The sequence below is a fragment of the Olea europaea genome, chromosome 1 (assembly GCF_002742605.1).
Source record: "Olea europaea var. sylvestris chromosome 1, O_europaea_v1, whole genome shotgun sequence".
Taxonomy (NCBI): domain Eukaryota; kingdom Viridiplantae; phylum Streptophyta; class Magnoliopsida; order Lamiales; family Oleaceae; genus Olea; species Olea europaea.
In genome coordinates, this window is record NC_036237.1 from 3,688,530 (window position 1) to 3,701,337 (window position 12,808).

The window sequence follows — 12,808 nt, forward strand, 5'->3', positions numbered from 1 at the left end:
AAAACCCAGTTCTATGCTGCCAAACTCTAGTTGTGCTCAGCTGCTTTACCCTAAGACTGTGTCAATCTCGCTTCATGCATTCATTGATGTTTGTCTTGAAAAGATGCATTTCTTCATGTGCCTTTAATGTCCAAGTTATGCTGCTGAAACCACTTACTCGTCATAACTAGCAAGACATTATCAAAAGACTTGAAAATTCTCTAGTTAAATTTTGAAGGATATTGGATCAAGAGAGTTGTGGAGTAGGTTTTGCTAAGGAATTGAGGAAAGAGAAGGAAGATATCACATGTGCCAAGAAGCCTTATGTTAGGTGAGAGAAGGGACATGATATAGCATGTTGCCGAAGGCTGTTGAACAGTACACATAGGCAAAAGTCATTGTCTGCCATGTCCAAATCCCAAAGTTTGGCCAAAAAACTTTGCTTAAGCAAATACATTTTAGCCCGTAAGTTGTTTTCCTCATTCACGTTGGGATTATATCCCTATAGATTAGGTTCATAGTTAATTCGGTAGAATTAGGCCCCTTGTCGCAAATCAGTTCTTTACCATTGGCTGAAGTTCCATTTCAATGTTTTGGAGTAAAACCAGTTTATTACAGAGCCATAACAAGCCTACGGATATGGAAAAGGGTTTAAAATTGGAGAATATGGATAAGAAGGCAAGTATCTTGAAGGCAAGGAAAGTTGGTAATATGCATAAAGTATCCAGTCAACAGTTGAAAATGTTTGTAGACCATGAGGAATCCAGCAAGTGAAAAGTGAGGGCATAAGGTGAGAAGAAGTTTGGACTATTTCTAAACACTTATCTCATTATGGTTGAAAATCTACTTGTCAGTTTTGTAATTGCAGACACAAATCTACTTGTCAGTTAGATATAGAATATTGAATAAATTTCAAATTTGTGGCATGTTTGAACCTTGAGACAAGATTTTGAAAGATGTAGTAAAGGTATAGCACTAGCAATTGCATTGATGGCTTAAGGTATATCTATGACAAGAGGCATGTTGGTGCTAGGTGCAGCCAGATGTGTTTTGTCACGCTGCTCCTAAAATATGACTTGGCAATAAACGGTTTGTTGGCTGCATGCAGCCATAGGTGTTTATAGCATAATACTATGAAAAATATACTCATCTGGCTGCATATTCTGATGTGGATAAAGTGGTAAAGAGGAGAGAATGGACTTCAATAGTATGATTCGACCCCAAAAGATAATGGTGTGAAGCTCAACCTGATATGCTGCTCTTTACCTTCTGAATAAGGTCATCATATAAGAAAATTCACTTAACCCCCTTATATAGGGGGATCCCAAATGAGTAAATGGCTGCTGATGCCTAAAGCTAGTTAAATGCTTCAATCTCTTGATCTGCTTAAGGGATGCCTTTCAATGCAATATAAGTACACTTTTTTCTCTATTCATCAATGAATCAGAAATACCCTCATAATGCTTTAGGCAATCAAGTAACCTTCGGATAGACTTCTTATGGTTGTTGGCAAATATAATCGTCGTCAATGAAAGAGAGACGTGGGACAAGAGTACTACCTCCATGCTGATAGCCCGTAAGTCTGGAATTGCTGGGTGAGTAAACAAGAGTTGTTATCAACAATGATGAAAAGAAATAGCGAGATGGTATCGCCCTGTCATAGACCTTGTGAGAAAAGGGAAGAATTCATGAGGGCTGTCATTGAGGAGTACTGAGAACAGGCATTCCAAAATGCACTACCTGATCGAATCCAAAGCCCTCTAGAATGGAATAGAGGAAACTTCAATCCATGCGATCTTTTGGGCCACATAATGCTTCGGCACTGTATTCCACTCCTAACCTTTCCCCTTTTGCTCCCAATCACCAAATTCAATGCATTAAATGATATTTCTGACTCTCCTCACTTCCCTCCCAAAAAGCTCCATTAATCTTTTCTAAAGTGGGGTCAATCTTCCTCAACATTCTAAATGAAGGCATAATAAATTGGTTGGTGAACTAATAAAGAAATGGACTGTATTTCTCTTGAAGGCATGATTCCGATTTATCCTTTTATTGGACTATGACTCTTGCATTCAGTTGGACTCCTATATCTTCCTACTCTGGGGATAAAACAGCCTTTCCCATCTACCTGATTCTTTACACTGTTTCAACCATGGGAGATCTGAGATTTCGAGAGAGAAGGAGATCATTCCATCCAAAGGAAGTCCCAAATATTTCGAGGGGGACGATACCACTTATTAGGCAGCTGTAGCTTTCCCTTTTTAGCTATCTTTGAATTAGATTTCTTATATCACATCATTCTTTGACCGTTGACATCTTGGGAGTTAGTGTCAGATGGTATTTCTTTCTTTGCAGTGTCATTGTTTAGTGATGAATTCTCACATTTGCTGTCATTCCCATTTGTTTTCAGATCTTTCGTACTCCTGAGGGAATGCTATCAAGTGAGCAAGGTATTTATGTTGCAGAATCTGTTGCTGCTAAGAATGTGAAACAAGCAAAAGGACGTTTTCGAACTTATGATAACGATGACAGCCTGGTGATTACTTGTGAATTTTCAGCAAGATATACAGAAATGTTCTATAATGTTGTTCCTTACTAGGATGTTCATGTTTTCAGGACCAAGTCAAATCAAACCATTCAGGAAGATGGGATCCTCCCAGTAAGGAGGTTGGTGGTGTAGGGAAAAAGGATGCTGCAAAATCACTGAAGAAAACTGGCACGTATTCATTCAAGCATATGAAATTACGTCAAAATTTCAATCATTTTGAGTACAAGTAATGTATTTATCCCTTGTTTCCATTCTTTTTATTTTTCAGAGAAAGCAAAGACAGCAAAAGAAGAGGCACGCGATCTGCAGCTTAGGGAGGAGGCATGCATTCGTGAGAAGGTCACGGGTATACAAAAGAACCTTTCTTTGATGCTCAAAGCCTTGGGAGAAATGGCATTAGCTAATCCTGTTTTCACACACAGTCAGCTACCATCCTTGGTTAGTTCTTCTATATTCTATAGTACACTGAGGAATACCTTGAACATCTGCACCTTTGTATTTGAAACGTCTACAAATACATCGGCACCTTGTCTCAGCATGAGGTTCACTTGAAAACTAGCTTTACGTGCCCCTTTGTATCATATGCACCTCCCCTTTGTACCATCCTTTTCTTTATTGTTTTTAATTATGATTAAGTTTTGCTTACATTGCTGTGCCTTGTTTTGGTCATGTTGAATGAAAAGAAATGTTAACTTTTAGTTTAGGTGCTTTATCCGGGCCACATTAAAATAATTTTGTGATGCAGAACTTTGATTTGAAAAGATGACCAAGTGGAAGATGATCAGAAAATGGGATGCAGTTTACTTTCTCATAAGCTCTTAACTAAAAGTTATTTTAACATTGAATTAGAGAAGACTTAAATGCTGTGCTCAACTGCTCATAACAACTGAAGTCAATTCCTTGTTTTGTTCCATGCTATCAACGATTCTGGAAATCAAAAGAAGTATGCAGCAAAGGTTTTATGGTCAGCAATTATTGGACAGTTTCTAATTGTTTATGTTAAGAAACAAGATGATGAAGATGGTTAATAAAATATTTTGGGTTTATCTTACGTCTAATTTGATATATTTACTACTTTGCTATCTATAGTGGTAAGATTGGGTTATTGTATTTGAAGAGGTTTACGTGCTCATGATTTATCTGAAGTGGCTGTTTTTTATTGGTGTCCATCTTGTTGCAAAAATAAATAACATGAATAGAAGATTTATTGTTACTTTGTAACTAGGGTGTACGTTTGTCAAGAATTGAAAAGAAGAGAAGATGTCTCCTTTCATCGTTTTCAGTCCTGTTATCAACATTTTATTATGAGTATTGTGTTTCACACTTAGTGTGAAAAATTGTCCATTATTCTTATTTTGTTATCATATTCTGTTTTCACCCTTTCCTTTTCATCTATTTCTCCCCTTGTTTCTCGAATTTTTTAATTTTCCTTGTCCTGATGTTTTAAGGGATCTTTCCAGTGATTTATACGGTTTAGAATTATCATTTCCATAGTTATTTATTTATATTGTGACTCCAGCACCCTGCTTACGCTTCTACCTACAAAATACATTATTAATCATTTTTGTACTTCCAAATGATCTAATGTGATGTTCCTTTCTTAAGAATACCCTTGCACTTGAAACATTGATACCTTCTGCTTTCAACTCAACTATAAAACAAGTAATATGTATTGTTCCTTTATTTCAACCTTGCCTTTTTTGTTCGTTTTGTTGATTTCATGAAAATTCAGGTTAAGTTTGTTAATCCTTTACTCCATTCAACCATTGTTGGTGACATGGCGTTCGAGACCATGGTGAAACTCTCAAAATGTACAGCTGATCCTCTCTGTAATTGGGCTCTTGAGATTGCAACTGCGCTGCAACTGATTGTGACAGAAGAAGCTAATGTTTTGTTGAAGTTATTTCCACCTGTTGCTGAAGCGGAAGTCAATGGAGGGCCAGCCGTGGGTCTCTTTGAGCGAGTGGTTAATGGCTTATCAATTTCTTGCAAATCTGGACCTCTTCCAGTTGATTCATTTAAGTTCATTTTTCCGGTACATTGTTTAACCTGTTTTCATAATTATTACTGGATCAATTTATTGATGCTTCTATCAACTTAAAAATTATTTGCTCCTCTATTTCAATTTTTTCACGTAGATAATGGAACGAATTCTGCTATCTCCCAAGAAGACAGGCCTTCATGATGATGTTCTCCAGATACTTTTCTTGCACATGGATCCTATTCTACCCTTACCAAGGATCCGAATGCTATCAGTTACGATCCAAAGATGCATACTGCAGTGGATTATGTCCAGTTAATCTTTTAGTCTGTTGCTCACGGTTTATTTTGCAGGTCTTGTATCATGTTCTTGGTGTTGTTCCTGCCTATCAAGCATCTATTGGGCCAGCATTGAATGAGTTGTGCCTGGGTTTGCAACCTGATGAAGTCGCATCTGTCAGTGCTCTATTTCTCAGTAGTTCACTTTAGCAATCAACTTCCAGCAGTCTGTGACATAATTTTAATTTATGTGCTTTGGCAGGCACTATATGGCGTTTATGCCAAAGGTATTCATGTCAGAATGGCTTGCTTGAATGCTGTAAAATGCATTCCTGCTGTTTCGAACTGTTCCATTCCTCAAAATGTAGAGGTTGCAACCAGCCTTTGGCTTGCTTTACATGATCCAGAGAAGGTGTAGTATTTTTCCGAATCGTTTTGTTGTATAGGCTTGATGTTGTTTTTTCCTATTATTTTAATATTCGAGATGTGTCATTATAATTAATTGCAGATATATTTGAATCCCTATAAATAGCATATAATGGTATTCTTTCTGAGGCTTTCATGTTGAACTCAGGACCTTTGAGATCTTTGTGTGGGGTAGCATAAACACTTTCAAGTTTAGATTCATAGAAAGGAAGAAGGGGTTTGTAAGAGAGATCAGGGTTGAGAAGGAAGAAATCTATGGGTAGGAGAGCAATCACTTGAAGCTTTAAGCTGATCACAACCTAATGAAGGAAAAGAGGTGGTGGGGGAGGAGATTTTGGTCAGAAATTGTTAGTTGATTATTCTGCTTTGTTAAATTACAGACCAAGGGAAGAAATTTCCAGCATTGGGCTATTGAAGCTAGGGGTTGATGGCATTTGTTGGGAGATGGTGGCACAAAAATTTGGCATTTTGCAGTAGAGGTTTCTGGATTGCTTGCCAGTCAATTAGTCGGCAGAGATTAAATTGGATAGCTGATTTGAAAAAGAAGTTGACTTCTGGGGTTTATTAAGGTTGATAGCAGATGTGGTTTAAACACACCAAATAGCACGTGGAGGTACGAGGAACAATGGAGGTGTAAGTTTAGCATGTGGAGGTACGAGGAACAATGGAGGTGTAAGTTTTTACATGAATCTGATCCACTTGTAAATTCAAACTGGGGGTTGGAGGAAGAGTGGCCATGTCCTGGTTTTCAAATAAAAAATGTACCCATTAAGTTTATGGACCTTGTAGAGGTGGTACATGCAAATGCAAGGCAGTTGTTATCTCGGGAAGAGTTAAGGGATTTTGAGGTGGGCTAAACAACTGATGCTTCTTGGATTAGCAAAAGTATCCTGTCTTGAAGTTAGTATTATTCAAACAGTGCTTTAATTAACATATTCAAGTTCTACTTTGATCTGGTACCGCACTTAGTTTGGCTTCGAGTGAGAAATTCTAGAAAATTTTAATGTGGGACCATTTTTGCTATTGAAGTCTTTAGTAACTTTTCAGTTATTGGGTCACTTTTGATGGGCCTTTTTAAGGAATTTTATTTATATGGTTGACATTAGCTCTGCCTAGCTAGTAATTGAGTATTATTATTTAAGACTCAAGCTCACTTCCAAAAAACAAATTAAATAGTAGCCAACTTTACTATGACTATATATATTTACCTTGTCAAATTTTGTAATACTTATAAAAAAAAAAAAATAATTTTTTTTTGTAATAAGATTGTAATGTATTTGCCTACATGTGGCATTTAGATAAAGTGCTGGTGCTGTGATCATCCTTTCACTGTGGGGTCCAGGAACTATAATTTTGCAGAGCCCAATATTTTATTCCTTACAGATTCTTTTATCCGAGTTGTTTGCAGTACATAGTCATTAAACTTAAACCAGACCAATGGGTCAGGTGCCCTGGCCAAGTGAACCGAATTGGTTTGCACAGTTGAACTGTTTAGCATTCCAACTGGTCAAGACCTGCATGAACCAGTTCAAACCAGGTAACCTGCGGGTTTTGAAGAAAACTGGTTCGGTTGAACCACTCCAAAACCAAACCCATCAAGAAAAATGCAAATGACAATTTGGGAGGTTCAAACCCTGATGTTCTATGTGGTATAGTTGAATGCGTACCACGATGACACGCTAAAGCATATTTCTTCAATGTTTGGAAATAATATATATCTCAACAGTGAAATAATTTATTTTTTACAATTTAAAACTTTCATTAATTTAAGAATTAAAAATAAAAAATATAAACGCTATTTGAAGAATTCAAATAATACCTTTAAAAATTCCTATATTTTGGGAATAAAAATATGAAACTAAGTGTTGGGTATTGTAACCAAAATATTGATCATGATTTATGTTTTATTGTTAAAATATAGAAGAAATGAATCAATGACCCATCGATTATAAAATTTTTTTATACACACATAATTCTTTAGTTTGAGAAATATATTTTATCCAGATTTACGATCCAGTAGTGATCCACTGGTTGAACATTTGGCCTCATTTACCAGACTCCCAAAGGTTATCCCGGTTGACGACCGGGTCGGGTCTGATAATTATGTAATACACGTTACTATTTGATGCTCCAAGTGGTTTTCTTTTGCTGGTTATTAGGTTTTTCCATTGCTGTAGACTTTCCTCATTAGATAAAAACATTGACCACAAAACAGTAACTTTTGTATCGTCCGTGTTCAGTCAGTTGCGGAAGCTGCAGAGTATGTATGGGATTGTTATAGATATGACTTTGGAACAGATTATTCTGGTCTTTTCAAAGCACTTTCTCATGATAACTATAACGTTCGAGTTGCTGCTGCTGAGGCATTAGCTGCTGCTTTAGATGAAAACCCTGATACGATACAGGTATATTCAAATCCATCTCTCCACTCTGAAATAAATTGCCGATGTGGATTGCCTTACTGTTTGTGAATGCCTTCAGGAATCACTGTCGACACTGTTTTCTTTGTATATCCGTGATGCTGGATTTGGTGAGGATAACATTGATGCTGCTTGGTTAGGCAGACAAGGGATTGCTTTGGCTTTACTTTCTGTGGCAGATGTACTTGGAACCAAAGACCTCCCTGTTGTGATGACATTTCTGATATCACGGGCGCTGGTAATCATTTCCTGCTCATGTTTCACTGTTTAATATTTACATTGATTTCTTGTAATCATTTCTTGAATGCATTCTATTACCATTGGTTTTATTATCACTAATGTGCCTGGCACCCTACTGCTTTACCTATGGTTATATCATGTTTTCTGTGGTATATAATTTATGGAGAGAACCTGACCTTGTTACCTGATTAGTGGCATTCATGGTTAATTGATAATTAATGACTTGCGATAGTTTTTCTGACTTGACTGCAGAAAAAGTAAATCATTATGTAGCTTTTCCTCACTTTCCTGCTGTTCTGTTCTAATTAACAGAGAAGCTGTAACCTTTTTTGTTTTACCATATCATTGTAAGGAACTTAGAATCTGCCACTACTTCAGCAACTGGTATATTGGGTATATTGAACATAACAAGTCAAATTACTAAGTATCTGCAATTTTTGTTGGGATGAAGGAGACATTGTCTTTTCCATCTTTACTAAGTAGATTTCCACTAACTTCATCTTTATTTCTTATTCTTACTTTCTCCTTTTTGAATTAAAGGTTTGATTACTTTGAACTGCAGGCTGATGGTAATGCAGATGTCCGAGGTCGGATGATTGATGCTGGTATTACTATTATTGATAAGCATGGAAGGGATAATGTGGCATTGTTGTTTCCCATATTTGAAAACTACTTGAACAAAAAGGCAAGTGCCCTACAAAAGTTTCCCCGATTCTTATGTTTCAAGAATCTTAAACGATGTCGTATGGTAGATGTTCATATCTATGTGATATTCTTTTACAGCCTCCTGCATCCAGTGATTGCCATTGTATAGTTCTTCTCCTTTATTTAATTCAAGATATATATAAAAGGGGACTAGGATACTTATTGAAAGCATTATAAAATCTTGTCCTTGTCTTGTCATTTACGTTTTATTTTGCAGGCCTCAGATGAGGAAAAATATGATTTAGTGCGTGAAGGAGTGGTTATATTCACTGGGGCTCTAGCAAAGCATCTGGCCGAGGTGTTAATACGTTCTTATGTAAATCTATTGATACAAAGTTGGAGGTATTATCTGAAATTCAATTTTTATTATATTTTTTTGACAGGGAGACCCAAAGGTTCATGCTGTTGTGGAGAAGCTGTTAGATGTGATAAACACTCCTTCTGAAGCTGTTCAAAGGGCAGTTTCAACTTGCCTTTCTCCATTAATGCAATCAAAGCAGGTGCATCCGGCTCTTGTAAACAACTATCAGTGTCATTTAAATGAATTTTGATTTGTTATTTTCCCCCCTGTTGAATAAGATTTTTCCTAGGAGAAAACGTAGATATATCATCTAGGGAAGAGAAAGCATTTATCATTTTTGAGTTATCTGCAATTCCTGATCACATATTTCATTGATGCGTGGGGCAACAAAACTACCTTCCCACAGATGCAGTGTCAATGTTTTTCCTGTTTATTAGTTCTAAAATCTACTTTGGATTTCCCATTCATAACGTGGTAACTAATAATGTATTTTTGGTTACTGAGTTCGACTTTTTGGGGTTTTCCCTTATCTGACACCTTAATTAGAATTTGCTCTTAATATCTGATTCATGTTATTTGTGTTTTACATGTTACTTTCCTTCTCACTTATATTTAATTGCACCAGGAAGATGCCCCTGCTCTTGTTTCTAGACTTTTGGATCAGCTGATGAAGAGTGACAAATATGGTGAGCGTCGTGGAGCAGCATTTGGTCTAGCTGGGGTGGTTAAGGGATTGAGAATATCTTCTCTGAAGAAGTATGGCATAATCACAGCCTTACGTGAGGGTCTTTCGGACAGGTCTGTTCTATGAAATGGTTTTGAGCTATTTTTGATTTATCTTTGTCACAGTCCTCATGACTACTTCACCAAGACGAGAAATATGAGATATCAAATATGAAGTTGCTAAAATATCTGGACTTCATTGCTTTTTCACCTCTAAAGATTTACATTCTTGATAGACTAACCAATTATTACTTATCTTTCCTTGACCACGACATTTCTTATCGTATCATAGCACGATCTACAATCTCTGTAACCCCTTGAATGATGCGACATGGTATAATAATTCTGTCTCATCTTGATTTTAGTTTTCTTGGGAACTTGAAGGCTAGGAAATCCTGTAGACATTTTGGTTGGTGAAACTATGGGAAGTTGTAAGCTGAGTAAGGATGCTAGTGTGGGAACGTTGAGAAAGGGAAAGAGTATTGTGCACAAATGCTTGTCAAATTGTTGAAGGAGCCCTTGGCTTCAGTGCTATGGTTAGACGATGACATAATAATTAAGGATCAAAGAGAATGGGCTATTGTAAATGAGAGTCATATTTGTGTGTGATATTCATAGTGGTAATATGATCAAGGATATACCCTCATTTTGTCCACAATTAACTATTATCAATGAATGGAATAGAAACCCATCCCCAATGCCCCCGTATTTGATACTCATTGGCATCGACCTAGCATTGTCAACTTGTGAGACTCACTTACCTGACATCACGTTGACTGCCAGTCACGAGACTCCTCTCCTTTCATTTGTGGCGACCCAAGTAACCAACCTAGCGTCGTTACCACTTCTAGTTGGTTGGCGATGGCTTTATAGGTCTCTGGCATTAGGTGACACCTCCCGTTCTGGGAGTGTAGGTCTCTGGCATTAGGTGACACCTCCCATTCTAGGAGCGGCAACCTCTGGCCTCGGGATGTAAAAGGTAGGATGCAAATTTGCCCGAAACAACAAATAAGGCTAAAAAGCCACCACCCCTACTCAACCAAGTTGGCATCCATTGATTGAGGATCGCCACATGCGTGGGTCTTCGGTGTGTGGACCTCATGCAAATAGACAATGCCACATGAGGCTTGGTCTGAATTGAATCAAGTTAGGATGACTTATGTTGTTGCCCTCTCTAGTCGACACAGTATTTCTCAGGTTGAGTGAAGTGTTTTGCACGTGGCTCATATAGAGTGGAACACAGGTCCTGGATCAAATTGGCCGATGCCGGCGCGGAACGGAGCGCATCGACGGCATCGGCCTTGCATGGGTTTAATTCACTGTTTGGTTGTTAGGGACGTTGAATAGGTTGGGAGTGCGGGGGCAACGCTCCCGCGGTACGGTACAGGGTAATTTTCTGTACGGGCCTTAAAGTCTTATATGGGCCCAGGCTAGGATTAGTATAAATAATATGTTGTAACCCTATTTTTGACAACTGAATAAAGAAATCTCGGTTTCGCTCTCGTGGACGTAGGCACATCGCCGAACCACGTAAAATTCTTATGTTGATTTTCGTTTTCATCTCTTTAATAATGCGCATAAAATCCAACATGAAGCTAAAGAAAATCTGTTGATCCAGTGATTCTATGTCCCAAAGGATTGCATCTATAGAATCTTACCTTCACTTGGTTGAGCCGACTATCATTCTTTGGATGATGAGGAGGCAGTTCTGGTTGGCAAGTTCTCGCAATAGAAGCCTAGCATGATTAAAGTACACGAGAATTTTCTAATATTTGGACTTTGTGGCTACTTTTTTAATCTTGCGAGTAATTGATGTCAAACATATTCTAATACACCTACCTTATGATGATGATTATATTAGGATGTTCTTGAAACCTGTGTGGTATATTGATGGTTGTCCTATGCGAGTTTTTTATGGACATGCGTGTTGTGACTTCTGGCCTCAACATAAGACTCGATCACACCTTTATGGATATCTTTCCCCTTCTTGCTTGTACGTATGCGGGCTAAGGAATTCTTATCTGCACCATCTAAGGTAGTGAGTTGCCTTGAAAGATTGATGAGGCACGCGTGACTTACACAGACCCAGTGAGGCTAGGGTTTGCGTGGAGGTGAATTTGGAGTACACGCTCCCAAATAGAGTTTGGATAGAGAGGAGTAACAATCGTGGTTTCTGACACAGTGTTATACGAGAAGAAGCCCAATTTTTTTTGTTACTGATGGTGTTGGTTAATGGATTTAATCATCACAATAGGAAATTAATTTTCCTTTGAAGATTAAAACTATATGAATAAAAGGATCTTAGTAACTTTGAGATCATTGGATTATAAAAATCCCCACACATAGAAAGGGGAGATGAAAACCTTTTGAAGGGGCTTTTAATGGCCTAGACAATTGCTTCCTCCCTTAGATCTTCTCCCTTGTTCTCCACTAGGTGTATTTTCTTTCAAGAAAGTGAAAAGTGGCTAACCTTAATTCTCATATGAAAATATGCCAATAAAGTACATATTTATAATGCCCTATTAGGGTTTAGAAATTGCACAAATTTCCTTGGACTTTATTGTAGTAGACCAATTGAGTCACACCTTTTATTGGAGTCAAGAGAGGGACCTAATTGGACTCACATGACCTAAGCTCCAATAGATGTTTCCAATTGAGTCAACTCTTGACCAATTGAGATACATCTATTAATCCCGGTTTATTCTACCAAAAAATCGAGATTGCACTCTCGAGTTGAGTGATAGTTATAGAAGCAAATTATGATCCAGTAACAATATCCTCTGATTATCGTTCCACAAGTCAAACCTCCATTTGGCCGCCAAGATATTGAAACTGGCAAAATGATCGCTTTTGCCCTTCAACATGTATTACCCTCTAAGTACCATTTTCATATGGCAAATTCGTTGTGATCAAATCACAATGTAAAGTCCATATATCTCATCGTCGACCTACTGAGCTTAGGTTCAATTTGCCTAGGAAAATATTTTAGAGTGACGATCGTCTCATCTCAATGATTAATTGATTCCACTATTGTAAATATATGATTTCTAATTGTTTCGGCCCGATTCCCAAAGATCGAGATCAATCTTCTATTTAAGACTTCACTCATTGGTACCTCAAAGAACTTGAACTAGCAATCAAAGGTACATTTACTCACTCAAGATTTAGGTGATCCGTTTGATAATCAAGTAGAGTCTCATTTCAAAC

The 12,808-nt window shown here is 37.5% G+C and overlaps 1 protein-coding gene across 1 annotated transcript in view; it reads left to right on the top strand.

Annotated features, from left to right (window-relative positions):
- The window catches only part of LOC111375639 (protein ILITYHIA-like), a 12,660-nt gene extending 2,956 nt beyond the window's left edge, over positions 1 to 9,704 (top strand). Inside the window, exons 5-17 of the mRNA XM_022998530.1 lie at positions 2,390 to 2,515; positions 2,596 to 2,695; positions 2,796 to 2,965; positions 4,260 to 4,562; positions 4,666 to 4,782; positions 4,862 to 4,963; positions 5,049 to 5,198; positions 7,453 to 7,617; positions 7,694 to 7,870; positions 8,435 to 8,557; positions 8,795 to 8,875; positions 8,961 to 9,077; positions 9,504 to 9,704. Coding sequence (XP_022854298.1) covers positions 2,390 to 2,515; positions 2,596 to 2,695; positions 2,796 to 2,965; positions 4,260 to 4,562; positions 4,666 to 4,782; positions 4,862 to 4,963; positions 5,049 to 5,198; positions 7,453 to 7,617; positions 7,694 to 7,870; positions 8,435 to 8,557; positions 8,795 to 8,875; positions 8,961 to 9,077; positions 9,504 to 9,689 — 1,917 coding nt within the window. The 3' untranslated portion in view covers positions 9,690 to 9,704. The remainder of the gene's footprint in view (positions 1 to 2,389; positions 2,516 to 2,595; positions 2,696 to 2,795; positions 2,966 to 4,259; positions 4,563 to 4,665; positions 4,783 to 4,861; positions 4,964 to 5,048; positions 5,199 to 7,452; positions 7,618 to 7,693; positions 7,871 to 8,434; positions 8,558 to 8,794; positions 8,876 to 8,960; positions 9,078 to 9,503) is intronic.
- Positions 9,705 to 12,808: the final 3,104 nt, after the last annotated feature.